Source organism: Lagopus muta, chromosome 16 (genome assembly GCF_023343835.1).
Source record: "Lagopus muta isolate bLagMut1 chromosome 16, bLagMut1 primary, whole genome shotgun sequence".
Taxonomy (NCBI): Eukaryota; Metazoa; Chordata; class Aves; order Galliformes; family Phasianidae; genus Lagopus; species Lagopus muta.
Genome location: NC_064448.1, coordinates 3650720 through 3674789, shown reverse-complemented (window position 1 = coordinate 3674789; position 24070 = coordinate 3650720). Strand labels below are relative to the sequence as shown.

Here is a 24070-nt window from a genome sequence, read left to right as displayed (position 1 = left end):
GGTTCTGAGCTCTGCTACTAAAAGCCAGCACATGTGCTCTGCTGGGAGTCAGAAAGCTGTGCTTTGTGAGACTGGACGCGCGGTCCTACCTGATGTGCATTGGAACTCAACTGAAACTGCAGTCTTCTAAGTCAAATGCTGCTAAGATTTCCAGTTCCTTACATCATTTCTGTGCCTCCAGGGTGGGGGGCAGCCTCGTGGTCAGCTTAAATGACCACATCTTAGGTAATGTTGGTACAATCTGTTGCTGGTGTCCTTTTTGGGAAGCAAATGACAATAAGCCCAGCTCAAACCCACAGACCTGACACAGCTGCTCTACTACTTGGTACAGTATGTGCTGTTAATCTGTTGTACTGCTCGCCTATGGAGCAGCCCAGCCTTCCTTAGTGTCTTAGTTTTGTCAGATATTTGAAATACAGGGGAATGGAAGGACCAAAAGCTCAGTCTCCATTCTGCCTGACTTGGGCTCGTGGATGTTTTCTAACTTTTATTGTTCAATTTTTTTCAGAATTCCTGGTTTGCAATGACAATTCTTACTGTAACTGTTGAAAGCCTTCAAATAAAGGCCAAAAACTTGCTGATGTTGTATCATATCAGTATTTCGTGGGGCTGCTTGAGATATGAGACTAATCTGGTGACCATCTTTCTTCATTTGTGTACCAGCACGAGGAATAATAGCGTGGGCTTATAGCACTGCTGGGATAACTCCAATGTGCAGAACTTGAAACCAAGGATACAGGCTGCTTGGTAAAGGTTGGACCAGAAGTCTTTGTGCTTGGCTGTTAGATGAGGTGTATCTCATAATGAAAGTTGGGAAGGGGAAAGCACGTAGCTGGCCTAAGATCTGGGAGGATGGGTGTACTTACATCCTCATTAAGACAACCTCTGTCTTCCAATCACAGCATTGTAGGGGTTGGGAGGGAACTTCATAGAGTCCAACCCCATGCAAATGTTTGTCTTTCCTCTGTAATAGAGAAGAAAGGAACAAAGTTCAACTTCAGCTTTGGTGTTTTCTGAGATCAGAGTTGAAGGCAGTTTCAGCTTTGGTGGCACAAGGGCTGATTTCTCTTCCCTCTGAGCACAGCTGACTGGCTTGCTGAACCGTGGTCTTCATATATGTACACTTATAATTGCATTTATTTATACAAATGCATAATATAGAGAATGCAGTTTCATCTTCCAGGACCCCGTTCAAATCTACAGGGCCAGGATAAGAGCATCCCAGCGCTCAGAACTGGCTGAGCTGCTCTCCGTGTCTGAAGAATGGTGACTGTCAGGTGAAGTTCTCAAGGCCTGGATATGGATGGGCAAAGTGCAACAGCTACAGCGGGGACAGATGCTTTGGTATGTGTGCTCACTGCTTTGGGTGTCTGGTATCTTGGAGAAGCACCTTCAGACACTTCATGTGTCATGGCAACGACACTCAGGCTCAAGATGTAACAGCAGAGCAGTGGCTGCAACCTGCAGCTCCATTCCAACTGCCTCAGTGAAGCTTTGATTAGCAAAGGGCATTCACAGCACGACTTCAAAGTTGCACAGGGGGTTCTGAGTGCAAAATCACTGCATGCATGCCTGCTGCTTTCCATCTGGCACGTGTGAGCAGCCCATTGCTGGGTATTGCTTTTGCAGCGCTTGGTTTTGCAGGTTTGGATGCAAATAGTTCTGCATGGCAACGGATAAAAGTTACAGGTAAGATTAGTGATAAGGACTTTGGTGTCTTCCTGCTGCTGGCTGCGATGTTTCATAGCTCAGGTAATGTCACTGTCCTCTGGTGAAGGATGAGGGCATCCTCCTGGCTGGCATTGGCTTAATGAAGCACTTCCTGATTTTGGAACGGTGTCCCTTATAAGATGTGCTGATAAATGCCTCCTTTAAGCAGGTTCTTTTTTGGGATTTGGGTTGGTGTGGCTGTTCTCCTTCATGGCTCTATGTTTATGCAGATGGAACGGCCCGATTAGGAAGATTGAAGAATGGAGGTGGCTCTCACCTGGAGAAGGCTGTGGTGAGTTTGGAGAGGGGGAGTTATGGCACATTCATGGGGGGAAAGGACTCAAACTGCTTGGGCTGAACCTCATGTATTCATGTGGGCAGCCTGCCAAGCCAGCTTTCCTAAACCAAGCATAAGGTAATGAATGAGGGCTGGGTGCTGGAGAGCTGCAGTCAGACCGCAGTGCAATCAGGGAGCTTCAGGCTTACTCATTTCGTAGGTTCTCTTGTGCTTCTTGGTTTTCTCTTGGCATGGAATTCCTGGACATCAGTGGGATCTTTTGCCTGCCCAGAGGGGACAGAGATGCTGTGGCCTTGGATTATGGGATGCAGGTGGAGTCACAGGAGATGGGGTGGAACGACTGATGTACAGTGTGAACCTGGGACCTGCTGGGAGAGGTCCTGCAGGAAAAGCACTGCTCACAGAGCCAGGTGCATCCCCTGAGCTGCAAACCAATGCTCTGCTCCTGGAGGCGACGCTGTGGGTGCAGCACTGAGCACCATCAGTGCATTACTGTCCTTGAGGTCTTCATGCAGTGCCTTCTCTGGATGTTTGTGCCATGCACAGCCCTGCTGAGGCTGAGGCATCCCCCAGGAGCTGTGTGCTCAGCAGTGATGGCCTCAGAGCCTTTCCTGTAAGGCAGTGCAGTATTTTTATTGCTTGTAAGCCACCAGCAAAATATAAATATTAATACCCCCTTAGTCCCTCCTGCTTTCTACTTGCTCTCAGTATTTAAATCCACTTTCTATATTCTAATGGGCTCTTTCTTTTTTGTGAAGCAGCATGCTGGGCTAGGTGGACGCCCCATCTATTCCCCTACAAGCAGAGCATTTGCTGTGAAACATGGAGGCTCAAACCCTGGTGCCATTAGGTGAAATCTTTCTTCTCTTCCAGATGCTCCTGGGGAACTGGTGCCACCAGATAAAGCTCATTCCTGAGCTCAAGCTTGTTGCCTCCTGCTCAGCAACTGATAAGGGAGCAGCGATGCTTGCTTGGCCATGAAATAACACAGGGGAACTCCAGTAAGACAGGTCTCAGCCTCTGTTCTGTAATGTATCTGTTGCACAATGGTACCGGGCGATGCTGCTGGCATCTTAATGTTGCCTTCCCTCCAGGTAAAACCGACCCGTACCAAACTTTTTAGGGCTGTGGGAAATGTGAATTAGGGAGAAAATGTGGAAGAGGCTCAGTTTTGTTTGCGCTGTCCTGCGAGTAAATGAAGCTTTTGAAAGCTCCTGCAGGAGGAGAATGAATGGGTGCAGGATCAGCTCCTATTACATCTGGGGGCATCCCCTGGCTGGGGCAGGCTGTGGGTCAGGGGGGCTCAGAGCTGACGGCTGTGCTGTGCTCACCCCTAGGATGCTCGAGGGCTCCTTGCTGCCTGCACGAACTGGGCATCCTCCTTGGTCTTCACCTCCCTCTATAGCTCAGTTTGGCTTTCAGTCCTGTTTCTCTGCCTTTTCTTGTATGTATTACACAAATTTCATTCCCACCATTTGAATTTATCTTTTCCTTTTCTTACCATCACTCCCATGGCTGTTTTTGTATGCTTCTCCTTCCTGTCTCATTCGTTTTCTCCCCACTTTTCTCCTCCTAAGGTTCCATGTGCTTGCTTTTCCCTTTCTCCAAAGCGCTCCAAAAGTAATGCCTCCTATTTTATGGTGTTGCCCCGTGATGTCAGAGGCGGATGTTGGTGGGATGTGGCAGTAGAGGTTGTACCTTCTGTGTATCTGAATACTCAATTCCATGTTGTTGCCATGTGATGGATGGCAGCAGAGGGGCAGTCTGCCGGAATGGCATCTGAGGTGGAAGTGAGGATGGAGCAAAGGTGTTACACTGAATGCCTCCATGCAGAAAAAAAGACACCTGCTGACATTCACTGATGTTTGGTGAATGCTGACGGAGCACAGTGAGGCGGTAGGTGATGCACTGCAGAGTGGAATGGTTTGCAGGCTCTTCATCGCTGCCTAAAAGGCACAACTCATGGTGGTGACCGTTAAAGAACGGTGTCACGTGGCTGAGAATCTGCTCTATCGAAAAGCGTCGCCGTGCTCTTTGTAGTTTCCGTGGAAACAAGCAGGAGGCATTACTTTCGGAACAAGGGTTCCGAGGCAGTCCCTCCTCGGGCCGCGCGGTTCCGGAGCGCAGCGCCACCAGGGGGCGCTGTTGGGCCGCGATTCACACGGGCGGCGCCGTCCCTACGCGGTGATGCCGTTTCGTTTTGCCGCTCGCTCTTCGCCCTCCAAGCGGCTTTTGCCACTTCTGTCCCGCTCCCCAAATATTCCCACATACAGGCAGCTTTTCGTTCGTTTTTCCCTTTGCCTCTTTTTCCTCTCTTTTTTTTTCCATTTTCCCTGATTTTCTATCACTTTTGCCTCGGGACCCCCTCTGCTCATAGCCCGGCGCTCTCCTCCTCCTCGCTGACCCTTTCACACACATCTGCCCTCCACAGCCACTGCTGAGCTCTGTGCTGTGCTGCAGGGGGCCCGCAATCGTCTCCACGCATAGCCGTCCACCTCTGCTCATATCCCACCAGCGATTGCTTTGAGAGAGAGGCATCGTCTGTTTTAATGGCTCCCTGGAGACGGCTGCTGTAGGCAAAGTGCCATGAAGGTGTTTTCTTTTTGCTGCTCTGTGGTTGAGACGATGCACGCTTATCATGGCTGTTATTTCTGATACTCGCTGCTTCGTTAGCAGCGCAGAGATTCGTGTCTTAATCAGCTGCTCTGCACTGATGGCAGCAGGGAACTGCAATGGTTCTGTAGGAGCTGCTGAGCAGGAGGCCCTACAAACTGAATTTCAGACCTCGCCTGCCACCTTCACAACAACTCAGCAGCATCACACAGTTGGGATTTTCCTGCTGCCCTGCTTTTTTTTCCCCCGTCTGACTTTAGTTGTGCTCACACAATTTTGCCACCCTGCGTGTGACGGAGCGCTTTGTCTGTTGGTAGGAATGTGCTGATGGGCGGCTCTGTCTGTGCTGTTTGTTACAGCACGGCAACTTCTGCGCATGCATCACCTTCCGGGGCAAGCAGTGTTGGTGGGAGATGGGCAATCCTCATGGGGAGATGAGCACTGATGAAGTATTTCAATATCTGCTGAGATCTAATGACTTCCTCGTTACTATCACAGCACTGCAGGTGCCCTTAATGCATTGTTTCTCCTTTAGCATTGTCACAGAGCCTCCAGTTTCAGTTTAGAGATCTCCTAAACTCGGTTATCATGCTGTATCTGATTGCTATCGCCTTCTGCTTCTGTTGTGAGCTAGCAATGAGTTTGTTCTTGTTTGCACAGCTGTGTAAGGAAGAGCTCTGGAGTTTCTTGCTGGAAAGTACTGGTGCATGCCTGATGTGACCCCAGGGCTGTGGGTGCTGGCTGTGCCCTTGGCAGAGCATCCTTTGGGTGATCTTTAAGGTCTCCCCAACCACAGCTGCGATGTGACGGCTCCCAGTGCCTGTGGCAGCTGATGCTGCTGTGCTGCTGGTGCTTATTGTTGGAGCCAGCAGACAGCATTCAGTGCCCTGTGACGTAAGGACAGCCGGGAGCATCAATGGAGGCTTTCACAGGACGTGACTCACCGCCCATGGAGGAGCCAGGAGGGATCCATGAGAAGCGTGCAAAAGGAACAAAAAGGTTTTGTGCAAGCTCTGAGCCAGGCTGATGGCAGGGAAACCCGGCGGGGGACCTCATCCACCCCGTCTGAACAGTGCTCTGTGTGTGCAGCGCTGCTGCTGCTTTGCTTTCCACTGGGCTTCGGCATCTGCCTCCGATGCATTTGGGAGGAGCTGAAGGGAACTTCAGCAAGTAGAGGTTAGCCTTCCTCCCACGGTGTCTCCCTGTTCTCACTTCTTTCAGTTCTGCTTTGCTTGGTTTCCTGATCGCTGGCATCGTTGTGCCAAGAGAAAACCCATGGAGAGGCAGTTGGTGCCTGCAGCCATGTGTGGGTCACGCAGCTTTGTGGGTAGGAGCTGTGCCCGCTGCTGCGAGCTGCACTGAGCCTTTCTTAAAACATACCTCCTCTACATCAAGCAGGCTTGTTTTGACACCTAATTAAGTTAATTTAGGTGGCTTAATGCAGTTCAGCAGCAGCTGAAATCACAGTCTCCCATCCGATCTGATATATCGATTCCACCGGTGCTTTGTCCGTAAACCTCCTCCTGTCTCTGTGCAGCTGTAATTGTGTTTGAGAAAGGGAAAATTATATCTGTGCCCACACACCCAGAGTGTGTAATTACTGCACTGAAATACCTCTGGGGTGAGCTGAGACCGCCCCAGGGACAGGAAGGAGTTCATCAGATCTTTTCTCTGTGGGTTCTGAGCTGTTTTAGAGCTGTTGGCTCCTATGCTCAGGTCTGGAGGGGATGGCAGAGGGGCTGCAGGGCTTCCCAGCAGCTGCCAACACTGCCAGAGTTTGTGGGGAACGGTGCTGCTGCTCTCATCAGCATCGCTCGTTCATTGAGGTCAGTGCAATGAGGAGCTCTCCCCTGTAGTCAATGTGTGCTTCCCTCTGGTTTTGGGCCGCTGGCAGCAGATGGCTCTGCTGGATCCAATGGAGGATCCTCTCCCAGGGGGTTCACGTGGAACCCAGAGCACCTTGCACCCCTGCAGCACTGTGGGCTCCTGCTGGAGCAGTGATGGTGGCAAAGCTCACCCAGCAGAATCCTCCTCCCTGCCATGCAGCGTGGGGCAGAACTTCAGCAATGCATTCTGCCGATTTTCTTACAGAGCCATTTCTGCCTTTCAGATCAAACTTCTCCCAGAACCCTCGAGAGCTTTTGCTCTGGAAGCAGCATTAAATGAAATCAATTCCTCATCCACAGGGATGCTCCCTTCCCTGAGGCCGTTTTAGCCAAAAAGTCCTTTTTAGCAGAAGCCAGGAGCAAGCAGTGTGAGCGTGGTTCTGTTCGGTTTGTTTGGGTTCCTTTGTTCTTTTTCCCCCCCTCTGAAACAATTTAAGTGTCTGCTCTTTGCTGAAGCAGTTGCATTTCTAATCACGTAAATTCAGAGCCAGGCAGGGCTGGGAGGGCTCTGGGCAGCCCAGCATTGGGTCTCAAAAGGAAATCAGTTACATATCTGCTCTGAGCCTTTCTGGTTTTTCTTCGCCCCTCCTCCTGATGTGTGAGTTTTGAAATGTTCCTTAAACTGCACGTGGTTCATGCAATGCAAAATGGAATTTTCTTCTGCCATTGGTGACAAACGCTGCAAAGCAAAACCAACAGCAACAAATTCAGCCTTGCAACGTGCTGTGGGTTCCAGGCCTAGGAAGAACACTTGTTTGTTTAACCGTATTCTTTCCTCCTCTTGGTCCTCTTTCCAAAAATAACCCGTCTCTGTGACCATCCCCCAACCTCTGTGGCTGCCTATTGCTGCTGCTGGGGTTCACAGCTCCATCGCCCCTTCTTCGCCAAGCAGACGTTTCATACCAGTGAAGACATGGAGTGGAGGAGAGGATCTGCTCTTTGTTTGCAATACGGGAGCGTTGTCGTGGTGCTGCGCTGCACAGCGCACAACCCGGTGTGCGGGAGGAGCTGCTGCTGCCCGACCGGAGCGGCACAGATGGGCGTCATTCTTTGTTCTAAAAGTCCGATGGTTTGAAGGGGGAGGAGGATTGCATCCCCTCTTGCAGAGCTGCACCTCGCGAAGCTATCAGGAATTGCAGATACGGATTAGAGGACTTGAATGCGAGGTGTGTTCGGTCACCTAAATCCTATTGGCACCGTTTGAGCTTTGTCTGGGTAATTGATTCACATGTAAATCGGATGGATAAATCCTTTACAGCTGAAATGCGCTCTCTTTTACCCGCGTTTCTTTGCTTCTTTCTCTTGAATGGCGCAGGACTATAATCTCACAAAGGGAGTCCTTTGCCAGGAGGGCAGAAGCCAGGTCCTATGGTGCTTGTTTCTTGCATTCCTCACCTGTTAATGGCTTGGCTGTCGCTTCTGGCCCATCACCTGCTTGTGCAACCCTCCTACGAGGCCAGGTGCGCCTTTATTGCCCCAATGTTAGCTAAGGGCTGAGCACGGGACAAATCTCTTTATTTTTAGCCAAGGAGCGGAATGCAGTTGTGAAACGGGTGCCCCGCTGGCAGCCCAGGTTTGTTTGCTTTGGGGTTCTGCACAGAGGGACTCGAACTGGCGGGAGGAAAAGCCTTTGTGAGCGCTTTGCTTTGTGAGCATTGAAAGCTATGTTTTTCCATAGGGCTTCGCTGATGTTCCATTAGGGACAGGGCTCCCACAGAGGAACGTTGCCTAAGCCTCCCTCCCAGCCCACTTCCATTGAACCAGCAGTGCCACAGATGGCAATTCCTGGAGGCAGAGCCTTGCAGCACAGCCCCTCACCCCCGCCTGGCAGCGATGCCATCATCCCCATAGATCACACACTGAGCTGTGTGTGGCACAGGGTGTAATTTGGTAATGCACATTGCCAGCTGCAAAATGCTGTTTTTCCACAACAACCACCCTGTGGCTTGGAATTAGATGATCTTTGAGATCCATTCTGTGCCATTCTATGATTCACTGAACATTGCCACACTATTAGCTGTGCATTTTTGCAGGCAATCCACGTTCTGCTCCCATCAAACTCTGCACCAGCAGAGCTGCCCCACTGCTGAACTGCACCACCCCCCACCTCACTTTGCTCACCACCACTCTTTGGTCTCCATCAGCTTTTTCCAGATGTCAACGAATGGCAATGGGGGTCATTTTTTCTGCATGGAGGGATTTCGTATCACACCTTTGCTGCATCCTCACTACCGTGTCAGACAGCATTCTGTCAGACTGCCCCTCTGCTGCCATCCATCACACGACAAGAAAACATAGCAGGATGTTGATGTTGGTGGAAAGGTTCAACCTCTGCTGCCATAGCACCAACATCCGCTGCCAGCTGCCACTGTGGGCCGACAGCTTAAGATAGGAGGCATTACTTTTGGAGCAGCCCTGCTGAAGAATGTGGTTTGTGTACACAGGTAACAAAGCTGATTTTAACCTTGATTTTTTATTTTTATTTTTAAATTCAACCACCTACAAAAAGAGGGCAAGGAAAACCCGAAGCCAGTGGGATGTGGGAGCCATGGAGGTGGGTGCAGCTCTCCTGGTGCTGGCTGGGGTCTGCGGTGGGGTTTTACTCCTCCTGTGCTTCGTCCTTGGTAGCAGCTGTTCATCCATGTGGGCACCACCAAAAAGTGGTGACATGAATGAGTTGCGATGGGGAAGTGAGGGGTGTTTCTTGCTGGAAAGAGAGAGAGCTTATGAAAGTCTGGGGAAGAGGCAGAAGCAAAGTTTTCTTTGAGTTGAAGGTCTGGTTGCAGCTCTGTCTGTTCTGTTTGAAAATTCACAGGTAGTGTGTTTGTGTCAGCAGGCAATAGAATCTGCTCCCCGTGTGCCCCTGGGAATGCTCAGCCTGCTTTGGAACCTAATTAATGCCTTGGCTTTGGAGATGCCCTTTGGCAGCATTTCCCATATTTGAACCATCCATGTGAAAACACATTTCCTCCCGCCCCCAAATCCCTGCTTGAGCCGCTTATGCTGCAATCCTGTTTGCTGGAGGTGTTCTGCTGATGTGATTTCTTTCCCAGTGCTTTACTTCTGCCTCTGCTTATCTGCCCGCTCCCCTCCGCTGTGCTGGGGGGCACTGGGGTGGGATGGCCCCATCCAGAGCAGAGCATTGCCCCTCACCTCCCCATAACGGTGTATGGGGGTCTTGGAACCCCTGAGGTTCCCTTGGCTTAGGGCTGAACTGATTTGTTTCTGCATTTGTGTAACAAAGGCTGCTGTGTGCCTCCTATCATCGCTGCCAGCTGTTGAGCATCAATATTTATAGGGTTTGTTATACAGCTTCTTGCATCTCCATCGTGGATATGGGGAAGGGAAGAAAAAAAAAGCCAATCAAATGGTTTGTGCCCACTGCTGCCATCGTCCAGAATGTGAATTTCTCTCCCCATCTCTATATGGGGTTGCCACGAACAGGGGATTTTGGGCCTGGCTTTGGCTGTGTGGAATACATCCATAAATCATACAGGGAGCAGCTGCCGCTCTCCGCCGAGCCAAAATGCATCAGATATAAAGCACTGCTCAGTTCCTCAGTTTGGTGGGGATAAAGTTGCTGTAGTGGAACGTTGTTACAGGCTGCTGTTAATTCACCTCAGGGCTGCTCGTAATAGCACAGCACAATTCCCCTGTGAGAAGGAGATGGGTGTTGTGACGTCAGGCAGGGATGGAAGGGAGGTTTTAGGAATCACAGCTTTGAGAAAGGAATAACTGCAGTTTGTGCTGTGATACGGGGAGAGTTCCCTGCTTTGTTGCTGATGGAAGCCCTGACAGTTCCAGGCGGTTCTGTCACAAATCCCACAGCAGCTCAGCACTGAATGAGAGGCTGAGTGCTGCTGATGGTGACCAGGATGGCTGCTGGGTTTGGTTCATCCTTGTGTGGTTTTCAGCTGTGTGCCAGGCAGGAATCCTGCTTCTGCCCAGCTCCTGGCTTACGGCTGCTTTCACCCAAGCAAAACAGCTTAGGAAATCTGTCCTAAATGTTTGACACTAGGCTCAGTGCCTTGCAGAAATGTCATTGGCACCGTGTTCAGCAGCGGGCCGTGGTGCTGCTGGTCTGACACAGTGCTGTCCCTTCAGCCTAGAGGGGAGGGAAAGCAATGGGGAAAGCTGCACTGTTTCCTGAACAAGGAGCCAACATCTGATCAGGGCTCTGCTTTTTTCCTTAGAAAATGAGGCTTCAAAATGTCCTATCTACTCCTTGCACAGTGGCTGGGCTGAAAAAAGTGAGAACTGGGTGGGTTTGAAGGCGTTACCACGCTGTAGGAGGACGGAGCTGCCGTGCTGCTGTGTTGTGTGGGGTCCTTCAGTGCCCAAGCCCCTTGTGGGCATTGGGATGAGCAGTGGGAGGAAACGAATTACAATCCCTGTTCTTATCAGATCCTGAGCCTGATGCTCTGCATCCCGTGCAGTGCTGCTGGTGGCTGCGGTCACATTAAGTGTGCTCCCTGCAATAGCCTTCCATTTCTGCTGGAAAAGAAAGAAGTGTTTGCAGCACGAGCAGAGCCCAGGGAGAGGAGCTCTCAAACTGTTAGAGCTGACCCTGGTGCGATGTGTGAGGGCTGCAAAGTGCCAGCATTCAATGAGAGTATTTCTTCCGAGCTGCGCCGCGCCGACTCAGGGAATCTCAGGGCTGCGTTTCCATTTCAGTAACGCTGCAGCAAATGAGGAGCTGGGTTTTGGATTCAGACTGCTCCAAGTAAGCCTCCCCAGCTCTCCCCTCCCACACACAGTGCTGCTGAGTGGGGCTGCTCAGTTCGCTGCTGTGCTGGTGCTGCTGGTCTCTGTGTCGCACAGCAGCTCCCTGCGGACGGCGGCCGCTTTGATGCCACTCGATGTGAAGCACATGAAAAAATCCTTCGCTTGGGTTCTAAAGTCTCACTAAAAAAAATCCAGCCGGGACTTTGATGTTGAGGAGACACCGCTCAAAGTGCCCCAACCCTCTGAAGCCCGCCTGCCTGCCCTTATCTCAGAGGCAGAGCAGCGAGTGGGCGCCTCGGGCAATAAAACAGCAGCAGCGGCAAAACTGTGCGCTGATTACTTATGGTCTGAGCATCTGCAGGCAGGAGAGGAAATCGCCCTGAGAGACCTGTGGTGCCTTGAAGGACCCTGTACTTTGTTATGGAGGCTGTGAATGGCTGCTTGAGGACCTTTCGCCACCGTGCAGCTGAGTGATGCCCCGTGCTGGGATGCTGCTGGGTTCAGGGCAGCTGTGCTGGGATGCAGCAGGACTGCTGGTGGCTGCTGCTGTAGGATCAGACCGTGCTGCTCTGGCATTCCCCGTGCCTTGCTGCTGCTGTGCGAGTGAGGGAGTGAAATTGGCCTCGAACCAATTTGGTTTTATTATTTTTTTCAGTTTTATTTTAACTTCTCTCAGCAGTGTGACATACCAGGGCCGGGTGTGTGGTTGGCTCCTGTGTGCTGTATTTGTTTTCCAGGGTGATGCTCGGTGCTCTGCAATGTGTCACACACTGCACCAAATTGCTTTTCACAGTTAAGAGGGAATTAAACGATCTCCTTTTTTGTCTATATTGCGTTTTTGTGCACAGGAATCAATCTGACCCCACTGTGAGTTGGTTTAGGAATGCTCTCCTGCCAGTGACTGCGAAATAATTTTCTGCACAGCATTCCCAGCCCATTCCTGTTTGGTGCTGGCTCTGACGGGGTAAGCAGGACTGTGCCTGATGGTGCCAGGCTGCAGAATAGCTTTTGAGTTCACTGCCTGCCCCATGGAGCAGCACCAGGCCTGGTACAACCCCATAGGGCTGGAGGGATGCGCCCGCTGTGCTGCCCGCCGGCCGCCGGTTCGAATCCCACCTCGGCACTTTGTGTGGTGAGCACTGGGGCTCCCTTAGAAATGGGCATTTATTTATATCACAACTAGTGGCAGGGCTGTGATTTACCCCCAGAGGGATGTCTGCACAAAGCATGGTGCTAATTCTGTATGCTGTGCTGAGGATGTGTCCAGAGATGCTGTGTCCTGTCTTCATTAAAAGCTGAGCGAGATGGAAGGCTGAAATCTTTGCTTACAGAAGACATATGTGTGTAATATAAGGCTGCTGCTAATTCTTCCCTGGGATTGATAGAGAACATCGAGGACAAATTCACTCAATATCGTGTTTGCTTCTGTAAATGAAGCTTCCCCGAACCTGAGGCAAGACAGAAACATGACTTGGTGTCTGTGCTGCTCTCTTTCAGTCAAATGGAAATAGCTGTCTTTATTTAAGAGGTCTCTGTTGGCACTGCGGTGCCGATGCTTCCTGAGACAATGCAATGGACAGAAATCTATTTTCCAGGCTGGAAGGAAAGCAGAGAAACAAAACAAAGAAAACACCAACAAATTGGAAGAATGAAGAGTGAGGAGGAATTGAAGTGTCCACAGAGTTCACAGTGCGGGTGACTGGAAGTGATGGGGGAAAGGCAGCGAATGCTGCTTGTGTAACACACAGCACTGGGTCTGAATGCAGGACTGCTCTGCCTGTGTCCATGTGCAGCACTTGGTAACAAGGTCTGTACCCTTTGGTTTGATAACATTCAGTTCACTGTACTTCACTAAGCTGGGAAAAGATGGTTTCCTGTCTATAGAATTCCTGGTGATGCTGATTTGTTGTTTATCCTTGTAGTGTTTGTGCTGTGTGCTCTGCTGTGCACCCAGAAGCCAGCACTGCTGTCCCTTGAACTCATCTCCTCCCTCAGTGCTATCTGCTCATCCTTCCTGAGATTGTTTCTACATCCTGAGTTCCATATGTAGGAAACTGCACAGGTGAGTGATCAGACACAGCCGCACGGAGGGACGCCTCTGACGTCTGTTCATGCTGTGCTGCAAGCCCCGTGGGCACAGCCAACAGAGAGCAATGTGTGCCCCAGGTCAGCATGAGCCTGGGCCTCCCCGAGGCTCAGTGCTGCTATGGGTGCTCAGCCTTGGGAGCTGCTGAGAGGTGTGAGCACGGCTGGGGGTTTGGTGGCCCTGGGATGGAGCCTGGTCCTGACTGCAGGGCTCAGTGCCTGCGGCTCTGCTCTTATCTCCGGGAGTTTCCATGTCCTGTTTGATCAGATCTTGCTGCTAGAAGTGAGCTGCTGAGCCCAGTTTTGGGATGATTCCTTCATTGCAATCTGAGCACTCCCATAAACAGGACGGGGAAATAACCCTCTGCTATGCAGGGCTATGAGGCAGCGTGAGCAAAGCACTGAAGAACATTGCTGCATGTTTGGTGGTGGCTCCTGGGCTGCGTTGCTGCTGCCCATCACAGTGGTGGAGACCTGCTGCACACACTGTGCTGTGCTCCCCAGGAGAGGGGAGAGCTGGGGCTTACAGCAGGTACAGCTGCACTTTGGCTGTTCTGGAACCAGGCTGGGAGCTGTTGGTCTGGCAGCAGCCTGCATTAGTACGTTCTCTGTATTTTCTCTTCCCCAGATGTTGCTCTAACAGCCCCGCTCCATTCATTTGCCGTTCCATTTCTATACCCGAGTGCTTTCTCCCTTTCCGCAGCGCTGCTCTCTTTGGCTGGCTCCTTTGTTTTGTTGACATCAGAGAAATCACTTTCCATTGACATTTGAGCAGAGCACTTCCATTCATGCCCTCAGCAGCTGCTCACCACCCCACAAGCAGCAGGCAGTGTTTGCTCAGGGCAGTGCTATCAGAGGGCACAATTCGTGCCACCAGGTTTAGTTTTTTCCTCTCGAGAGACAGTGCTCAGTTTATGTATTCTTAATACGGAGTTTCTATTTCCCCTTTGAAGGAGTTTTATGGGCTGAGGTTACTCTTTCTTTTTATTCACCGCATAACAATAAAGCAGTGTTGTGCTCCCGCAGCCTGCAAACCTCCAGCACGTATCTCAGCCATAAAACCCCGGTGCTGTTATTCAAACTGGGGCAGAAGAATTCTCCGTATTTTCATTCAGGTTGCTCACTCTTTTATTTTATGACACGTGTGTGGTTCTCCCTGAGCTCCTACGGTTCTTAACGCTGGAGAATAAGAAATGGCAGATTTAATCACGTTGAATAACGTATGTTTGTTTGCTTTAACACCGCTCTGCGAAGCGCCTCGGGGCTGCTTGGGGCATCCACGTGCAGTCTCTCTCCCCAGCCCTTCTGCTTTCCAGCCTTTGTGTTGTGACGATCTCTTCCTGAGTTCCTTGCGATGCTTCATTTTAATATATATTCCCTTGTCACTGCAGAGCTGAGCTCAGCCTTCCTGTAAGTGACACCTGAAGCATTGCTGCGAGGGGAGACTGAGATCCAGGTGAGCAAGAGGAGCAAAGGGTGGGACTGAGCAGCAGAAACCCATGCAGAGAGGAGGAACACCCGTGCTGGGGCACAAAGCACACTGCCTGCTTGCAGTGTGAGGCACTGGAGCTTGGATGCTGCCGTCCCAAAGGGCACAAGCTGCGATGGGAGCACACAACCCTAAGGGCAGCAGCGTGTGTTCCCCTGCCAGCTGCTCCCTGAGAGTGATGCTATCAGCTCAGCTTTGTTCTGCTGCGTGCAGCCTCGCTCTGCTGCACAGCACCGAGCAAAGCACCGATAGGATCTGCCCAGCCCTGCACAATGGAAAGTGCCACGGCACCCAGCCAGGGCCCGACCTCAGCCCTCCTTTGGGATCTGCTCCTGCAGCACTGCTGTGTCACACTGATGCTGCTGGCTTTGTGCATTTCTGTACAGCTGCGTTTCTCACTGTTGTTCTTTACAGATGCATTAGAAATCCATCTGAAGGTCAGTCTTAACAAAGCCGATGCTTATCAGCTTTCTCCAAGTTGCTTTTTTAATTTTTTTTTTAATATGTTGGTGAAGAAAATCTTTTTCCAATGCTGCATTTGAAACATCCTTGAGCACTGTTAATCCCACAGCTCCTCAGGGTGAGGAGATCCAGTCCCATCCCACCCCACAGCCCCATCAGCCCCCGGTGTGACCTGTGTGCTTCAGCTCCCCCAAAAGATGGCTTCCTTCCAGCATGGGGATCCCACAGGTCACCACTTTGGACACCTTTGTAAGGCAGAGAGGGGAAAAAGCAGTGCCCAGGTGAGTGCCCCAGGATGGGAAGGGAAGCTGCTGCTGGGAAAGGCAGCAGTGACGCGGTGCTGTATAAATCAGCAGCCTGGCAGCTGGGTGTTGCTGGCAGAGATGCAGGAGGTGCCCACTGCTGGGATGCGAAAAGGTGTGTCCAGGTGGTGGCAAATGTGATATAAGGGCAGCTGCTGGCACTGCTGCTGCAGCACCAGAAGAGCAGGCAGGAGCCGGGTGCTGTGCAGAGCCGGGCTGAGACGGCATCTCCCAGTGCAGGTGACAGCAGAGCTGTGTCTTGCAGTGCCATCCCTGTCCTTTTGCACTGCTCATGCCACCGCTTCCCCTGCTGCAGGATGATGAAGCCGCTGAAGCTTTTTGGAATGGTCATCTTCTGTGGGCTGCTCTCTCCCACCCAGGGGGTTCTGTCTGGCTTGTCCTGTGCCGTCAGTCCCAGGGCCACGCAACAAGGTAATGGGAGTGGTGGTGGTCCCATGGGGCCGGTATGTGGTAAAACCCCTGGCTGCTGTCATCGCTGTACGCTTCCTTGGGGCTGCAGGAGCCATCGCTGGGTTCACAGGGAGGGAGACCTTCTGTCTCCAGGACAGGGGTGGCATTCTGCTCCAAACAGCCACGCAGAACTTTAGGATTCTGGATCCTTTCCTCTCCTCTTTGTCTTTGTTTTCATTTCCCTGTTAGAGCAGCCGATTTTTTTTTGCCAACAGCCACGGTGAAGTTTAGCAGCCACCTTCATGTGCACAGTGCTCTGGCTTACTTCTTGTTGCTGCTGTTCCAAAAGCAGACTAAAGGAAAGCAAAACCAATGCCCTTTGGAAGCAAGCAGCAAGCAGTGGGCTGCAGCTGTGTCATGCTCCTGCTGAGCCCAGTGAGGGCAGCTTTGTTATTAGGCATTATAAGACATCACCCCCCCTATTTGACCACACGGATGTTGGAAATGGCTCACACAGGAGTTTGGGGAGAGGTGGGAGCTCACACGGAGCTGTTTTGCAGCGCTGTCCGATGCCATCATTCAGAACGGGCTTCTCCAGAAGCACCTGCAGGGCCTGGTGCTGCCGAACATCATGAGTGACGGGGGTCTGCTGAACTCCCCCACCATCATCACGGGGTGAGCAGGGCTGGGCATTGCAGGCAGTGCTTTGCCCTCGGGGTGCTCTGTAGGTTTGTGATGGCTGTTTGCTGCTTTTTGCAGGCTGCACCTGGAGAGGTCCCGGATGCCCACGCTGTCGATGGAGCTGCTGCCTGGGATTGGGATGCAGTTGGTCATCACCGTGCGCCTGGATCTCAGTGGCAACTGGTGAGTGTGCAGAGCTCCGGGATGCTGTCAGGTCTGCATGTGTCCCACAGCACAGTGTTTTGAGTCCTGCGTGGGTTCACCTATAATAAACCCACGTGTAGCAGAGAATGGCTTGTGGCCTTCACCACAAATTGCTGATGATGGAGGTTTTGCTGAGCGCCTCTGGTGAGCGGAACAGATTCCATCTCTCAGCCTCTCATTCGCCTCTTTCAGCTTGCTTGGCCTTCTCTCCGAGGTAATTGTTATCTCTGCGGATGTGACCGTTACCACAAACATCAAATGCTCAAGTTTCGAGTCGGGTGCAGTCCAGGTCATTGCTGATGACTGCTTCTGCATTCTTGGTGCTGTAAAGATCAAGCTGCTCTCTGGGTAAGTGCTCGTGGGTTGATATTTTCCATTGCCCTGGGCTTTATCCCATGATCTGGACTGGCTGCCAGCCCTGTGCCAGCAGAGCCAGGGAAGAGATTCCTTTCCTGCTGCCAGTGCTGGTTTCTCAATGGAAAATTGGCTGCTGGAAGATGAGGGCTGATGATCTGAATGACAAGGTTTAGCATCAATTCCAATGCAGTTCTGTTAGACCTAGCTAGTGAACTGATATCTGAGACATACTAACCTGAAGGTGGGGGGGGAGAGGTGCTAGGAAAGCAGCCCCACTGGTGTGCCTTGCTCTGTTCTCCAGTCTTGCCCTTTGGCTGCTGTAGCAGAGGGGCATTGGGCATTTGATCCATCAGTCTGACCACTGTGGGGCTGTGTGATCCCATGCAAGTGTCCCCTCTGCAGGGGGTGGGTATGTGTATGCCCAGATGTTTCATGGTGGATCCTCAGATGTGTCTGCAGGGAGAATCTCCTGTAAGTAGAGTGCTGCATGGCGAGTCCACACCATCTGCAGATTGCAGCACTGCTGTGTGTTCGAGCTCAGTAGTTCAGAAATGTATTGATTCTCAAGCTGAATGTCTCTGCACTGCCTGCAGGCAGCATATAACCCAGAGTGATCTATTTAGCAGCAGTGAGGGAATGCTTCACAGCAGATTTCTCCTCTTGTTATTCCACATGTAAATATTTTGTTTCCCATAACTAACATGGAATTCACAGCAACAACACCTCCCCTTAAGTACAGCACTGATTTAGATGCCAGATGGAGATGGCCAAGCTCAGGATACGCTGCGAGAAACTCTTCCTTGCCCACAGTGGTGTCTGCACACTCCAAGTGCTGCAGCCATGAGCCCAATCCTTCCTCCTTGAGGCACACAGCCCTTCTGCTCGTGGGACAACTGGGGCTGGGGCTGTGTGGACAGTGAAAGTCGTCTGCTTTGCTGCAGTGTCGGGGAGTTGTTGGTTTTTGGCTCTCATACATTCTCTTTTGTTTTCTTCCCTCCTTTCCAGCTTACTGTCCCTGTCAGTGCATGACATTGTGCTCAGCCACCTGACAGCAACTTTGCCTGGTTTGGTAAGTCTGAAATCAGCCTTCCTCCTGTAGCCAAAATGCTATTTTGAAATACTGGGGAGAACGCACAGCATGGCTGCAGTGAGCTGTGGCATGCCCGTGCTTTGCTCCCACGGTGGCAGTGTGCAAGGTGGGCAGCCTGGCTGCTGCTGGTGCACTTTGCCTGAGGTGTCCCCAAGCAGCCCAGGGCACCTCCACCACCCCAGCCCATCCCAGTGCCTGCTGGCTGCCCCATGGCTTCATGCTGTGGCTCAGAACCATCAGGGCTGCCAGAGCCGTGCAGGGCACACATGAGCTGTCCTGTGTTGTGTTCTATTGCAGCTGTGTCCAGTGATGGATATTGTCTTCAACATAGTGAACATCCAGCTCCTGAGCACTCTGGATGGTATGTCCCATGGGAAGATGTTTGCTGTGTTTGGGTGGTGGGATGCACACAGTCCCGTGCTGCTACCCCAGTGCTTTGGTGTCCTAAAAGCTCCAAGGGCAGAGATCGACTCTGAATGAGAGCATCTCACAGCCTTGGGTTTCAACTCCTATCTTTGAGCTACATCCTCAGCTCATAACCCACAGAGTTTCATTTGGGGACGTTTTGCCAATGCTGAGTGGCAGCGATTTTACAGAGCTCCCCCAAAATGCAGGTGCTCTCTGTGTGCTGCTCCCTCTGGCTGGGACCTGGGGCTGGGAGGAGCTGTGTGTTCCCTGACCATCACCAGTGTTTTCCCCATGCAGTGGTGATCCCTGTTGGCTCGAAGGGGACGGTTCACTACCACCTGGCTGGCCCACCATTCACCTCTGGTTCGTCCCTGATTATGGATTTAGATGTAAGTGAACACTGGATATCAGTGCCCTGTGCACCCCAGGCTTCATTCAGCACAACCAAACGGATGGGCTGTGCTGATGAGCTGTTCTGACAGCCAGCTAAACGTGCCAGCCCCTATCCGACCCCATCACCAGGTGATTGGGTGCTCTCTTTTGCTTTAGTGGCAAATTTGCTGCATTCTGCCCATGTTGTTTGCAGGCTGCATGGGATGAGCAGTTGCCACCCCCCTTGCACTGCCTGAGCCTGTGGTGCAGCATTTTGCTTTTGCTTTGCACTCTGTGTGATGGGTGACTGCTAAACCAAGCCAACAGATGTATTTTTTTTACTGCTGCCTCACGGGAAAAAGACTCAAAAAAACCAAACAGTAATTTCAAACAGGAGAAATTAAATAAACAGAGCTAGCAAGAAGCAACTGGCAGGTGAGGAGTAAGGGCTGAAAGAAGACTGAGTGCTCCACCTGACAGGGCAGCAGTGCTCTGTGCGTTCTTTAGTGCAGATGTCATCAGGATTGGGCTTTGCTCCCACAGAGTCAGTCTTCTTAGCAAATAGGTGACATTAGCACAGGTTTGTTGCAGTTGGAGCAATGCTCTGTAGGGTGACATGGAGCAGTGGTCTGGGATTTGGGCAAAGCGTGCTCGTTATCAGGGGCTTCAGTTACACACAGGAGTCCATCAGCTCCTTTCACACACTAAATCTGGAAGGAACAGCTCTGTGTGCAGTGCAGGACCACGTTGCTGTTTGCTCACAGGGCACGGTGCAGCAAATGGGAGGCAGCATCGTCCCGCACGACTCGTACGCCTCTGCCTTGCCCCCGCTGCTGGACAGGCTGCTGATCATCGGTGTGCGCCAGAGCTTCCTCAACTCCCTGCTGGCCCTGCTGCTCCAGATCCAGCCACACACCTTCCCCTGCTCGTCAGAAGCTGTGAGTGCCACGGTGCTACGTTGCACATCAGCAGCCCTTCCTGCTGCTGGTGGCTCTCACCTGAATGAGTGAGCAGCACTGCTCTGCACTGGGGAGGCTTGGGACTGGCTCAGGAGTGTGACTCAAGCGTCTGGGAGCAGACATGGGAAGTGGGTGGGTGGTGCTGGGACCTGCAGGGTGCCCACCTGGGCTGGATGCTTCTTTCCCTGCAGTTCTCTGGAGCCAACCAGCTGAGAGATTCCATTACAGCCCTTTATCCCACTGGGGTGAGTGACTTTGACTGGGTAAGTTTTGGGTAAGTCTTGCTGGGTCCGAAGCCATCTACAGAACGCACCTGGACAAACACCTGAGCCATCTCTGGTTCTCTGCAGCCTTGTGCTTCTACTTCTCTCTGCTGTCTGGTTTTGTTCTCTGCACTTGGGTAAATCTGGGCTTGTCCAAGGTGTGCATGACCTCAGGGGAGCCCCACAGAGCTGTGGGGCTGTGTGTGTCCATGGGCTGAGTGCAGGCAGCCACCTTCACGTCCGCCATCCCTGCAGTGCAACAGCTGCCCTGGGGCCAGTCCTCTGAGCATCCGTGTGGAGTCTGTGGGGAACCCCATCCTTCTCTTGGAACCCAACAAAGCCACCGTTGAGCTGTCGGTCCTGCTCCAGGTGTTCGTTAAGCGCCCGGATGGATCCATCATCAACCTGCTGCTCCTGAAGGCAGTAAGTGGAACACAAGGTGCCTGGGCTGCCAGCACGGATGGGGCCGTGGCGTGGGCTGACTTGCTCACTGTCTGCTTGCAGGACCTCAGTCTGAACGTCCGCCTGTCGATCTCCAGGGGCAGCCTGGTGCTGGCCTTCTCCCTGGGCAGGTAGCTTGTCCCCCCCCGTGGTGCCTGGCCTGGGGCTCTGCTGAAGCTCATGGTGCAGGGGTGTGGTGACACAGCATGGCAGGAAGGGCAGCGCATCCCACTGGGATGACCTGAGCAAGCTGGAAGCAATGGGAGCAGAGCGCAGTGTGGGAGTTCAGCCCCATTCCAGGCTGCTGGAAGCCTCTCCAAGGCAATGTTGGCTCTGGAGCTGCTGCCTGGGCATTTTTCAAATGTGGCCCCCAGCTTTCCCAAATCTGAGAATTCCACATCTGAATGGTGGCACAAAGTGGAGGAGTAATACTCATCACAGTGGTGGGAGAGTTTTAGGAGCATGGAAGGAAATCTGTGTCCACTTTATAACCAGGAGAGATGAGGCAGTCTGAAAAACTGTACCAGTGTCAGCTTGACTTTGATCCTGGGCAGCACTTCCAAGTGCCTGATATTGGACATGGGTGATAAAGGAGCAAAGGAAAATGCTATCGTTAGTGCCAGTCAAGGTATGATTAAAGGTTGGGAAGCATTTCTTACAGCGTGAGGTCTGAGGAATTCAAGCCATTTACCTTGTCAAAGGGTTAGATTTAGAAGCAACATTGGCACAGCCCATATGCAGTGATACAGACAATGGAAATGCATCAAAGGGCTTTTAATTCAATAGACAAAGATATAACAAGATTCAAAGGAAGCAGAAAAGAGAAACTCAAAGTGGAAATAAAGCAGAGGTTTTAGCTATGGAGATAACTGTGTGATTGCAGTGACAGATTGGGAACTTTGGCAGATTCTCCTGAGCTCATGATCCTTATGTTTGGGCTGGGTGCTTTTTCTAGAAGCTCTGCTCTCAGCTAAACAGAAGCTGATTCCTCTCCTAAGGTGAAAAGCTACCTGGGCACAGGAGAGGAGGGGGAGTCCCTCACCCATGGGCTGAGTAACGCAGTGCTGGGGGTGTTGGGCTGGGGGCTGAGCTCCTGCTGCTGACCCACTGACTGAAGTGCCATTGGCTTTTCTTTTCTGCAGAGTTTCCCTCATCTTGCAGTCATCTGACATTGGCATCAGTGATGTAAGTCCCCCATCAGGAGGGCCCTTCCCATGGGGTGTGGGGGGCACGGTGCCGGGGGTCTGAGCTATCAGCTGCAGCTCTGCACACTGTGGCAATGCTTTTGCTGCCTTTTATTATTCTTATCAATTATTATTATTATTGTTATGCCTTTTCTAATAATGCAAATGCAAAGCCTGAAGTTTGTGCTTATTCACCCTTGCTTGGGTTGAGCTCACTGAGCTCCAGCTGAAATGTTATCCCTAGAACTCTTCCCAAAGGAGGCACCAAATACAAACAGAAAGAAAAGTAGTTTTGATTAAAGAAAAGGCCATGTGCTGAGCTGAGCTCGCTGCTGCCGCACTGCTGCTCATGGTGCTGTTCCATCTCTGCCTCAGATCTCCAACCTGAAGCCACACCTCGTTAAGCTGCTGGTGGAGACCTACCTGCCACTTCTCAATGGTAAGGAGCCTGGGGCAGCCCTTGATTTGGAGCACTTTTGTTGTGGAGAGGGGGTGGTTTCTATATGGCAGGGGGGTTGCTGTGTCCAAGCTGAGGCTGCAGCTGTGCTCCCACAGCCAGCTCTCAGCACTGGGGGCTGTGTGTCCCTGCACTGGGTGAGGCTCTGTCTGTCTCGCAGCTGCTGCAGCCGTTGGGATACCCCTGCCTGATGTGTTCAGAATTCCTCTGATAAGGGTGGACTTCCAGATCTCGTTGGTGAGTGTCGGACGTGGCTCTGCCCTCCTGTAGGCATTGGTGTGAGTTGGGTTGCTGGGGTTGTTTCTGGCACGTGGGTCCTGCTGAGGACATGCTGCAGGGGCAGAATGTACCACCGACTTGGAACATCCTGCAGTCCTTTGGAGCACTGCTACACAAAGAGCCCTGAGTCATGCCAAGCTCTGAGCTCTGCAGAGAAAGGACCTGGGGCAATCTGGTGCCAACAGGGTGAACAGGAACCAGCCGTGTGTCTCTGTGTCCAAGAAGGCCAATGGTGGCCAACAGGGGGACCGAGAGCCAGCAGTGTGTGCACTGGTGGCCAAGGAGAGGCTGGGCAGTGACGTGGCCATGTTACTTTGCAGGGACTGTTGTTGATCCTCGTGTGAGCCATGCACTGTGCAGGCAGCTCTGGAAAGAAAGAGGGAGGAGATCCGGTCAGGATGAAGCGTTGGAACCAACATTATTGTCTTTCCTTTCCTAAATGTACTGCAAGGTTCTTGGTAATATTTAAGGCACTTTAAATTAAATTGGCTTACATGGTACTGAGATGCTCGCATAAGCCAACACCAGTTAGGCAGCTCTGTGTAGAAATATTTATTTAGAGAAATTAGGGCGAATTAGAGGACACGGTTGCAGAAGTGGCATGTGATGCTGCAGCTGAAGTGTTAAATTCCTTGAGAATTTGGTCTTTGGGAAAGTTGTTGTCTGTGTAATGAAAAAGGGAAATTTTGCATGTGGCTCTCCAATGCATGGTGAGAAGAGTCCAAAGTGCTGAGCAGGAGCTCGGGATACATTTGTCATTGATTCCTTCAGTAATAAACATGCATTCTTTTTTAGTGCTCAGAAGGAGGTTTGTGATGTTCTTGGGGATGCCCCCCTGTGCCTCCTGCTGGAGGATCTGTTCCTCTGTGACAGTGCTATGTTGGGGTTCGGTTTGAGCCCTTCCATCCCAAATTTCTAACAGCACTCTCGGATTGCCAGTGGCTCCTGCTGTTGGGTTACCCTTTGCTAAAACACACGTAGGAATCAGAATGAAACTGCATTTCCAAACCAGCAGGCATCAGCTCCTGTGTCACTCAGGGTGCCCTGGGGCTGGATGAGCTCTGAGCACCCACGTCCCAGCTCAGTGATGTGGGTCTAGCAATGCCAACCCGGTGCCAGGAGGGGCTCAGGGCATGGTGATCCTGGCCCTTTGCTGCCAAGCTAATGAACGCTTTTCCTACTGCAGCCTATTCCTCTTGGGAAGCTAGGTTAAGATATATTAGTCAAGGAATAATGGTTGCAGCTCTACCAGCAAACTTTTATTAGGAACAGTTCCTGCTATTGCCAACCTCGGGCATTAAAATCATTAGTCAGGTCCCCAGGACGAGCATAGAAACCTTCAGGTTTTTTCCCTCCCTGCAATAAATCACACTGGCTTGTTTTGTTTCCTTTCC

At 51.7% G+C, this 24070-nt stretch overlaps 1 protein-coding gene across 3 annotated transcripts; it reads left to right on the top strand.

The window, feature by feature from the left end:
- Positions 1–926: 926 nt before the first annotated feature.
- LOC125701386 (BPI fold-containing family B member 4-like) lies at positions 927–23419 on the top strand. 3 transcript variants are annotated; one of them, XM_048963384.1, is made up of 21 exons: positions 927–1118; positions 1204–1344; positions 1941–2002; positions 2882–3018; positions 12828–13039; positions 13155–13294; positions 14709–16002; positions 16542–16656; positions 16741–16845; positions 17059–17214; positions 18229–18292; positions 18611–18674; positions 19019–19110; positions 19858–20031; positions 20244–20297; positions 20571–20738; positions 20820–20887; positions 21899–21941; positions 22316–22379; positions 22558–22634; positions 22997–23419. In XM_048963384.1, the coding sequence occupies exons 7-21, from the start codon at positions 15888–15890 to the stop codon at positions 23018–23020; spliced, it is 1383 nt and encodes a 460-aa protein (XP_048819341.1). In that variant the 5' UTR covers positions 927–1118; positions 1204–1344; positions 1941–2002; positions 2882–3018; positions 12828–13039; positions 13155–13294; positions 14709–15887; the 3' UTR covers positions 23021–23419. The 3 variants fall into 3 exon arrangements, with proteins under 3 accessions (XP_048819341.1, XP_048819342.1, XP_048819340.1); XM_048963385.1 differs by having other exon boundaries at positions 927–1344; positions 14709–14773; positions 15887–16002; XM_048963383.1 differs by having other exon boundaries at positions 927–1344; positions 14709–15549; positions 15650–16002.
- The last annotated feature ends 651 nt before the right edge of the window (positions 23420–24070 follow it).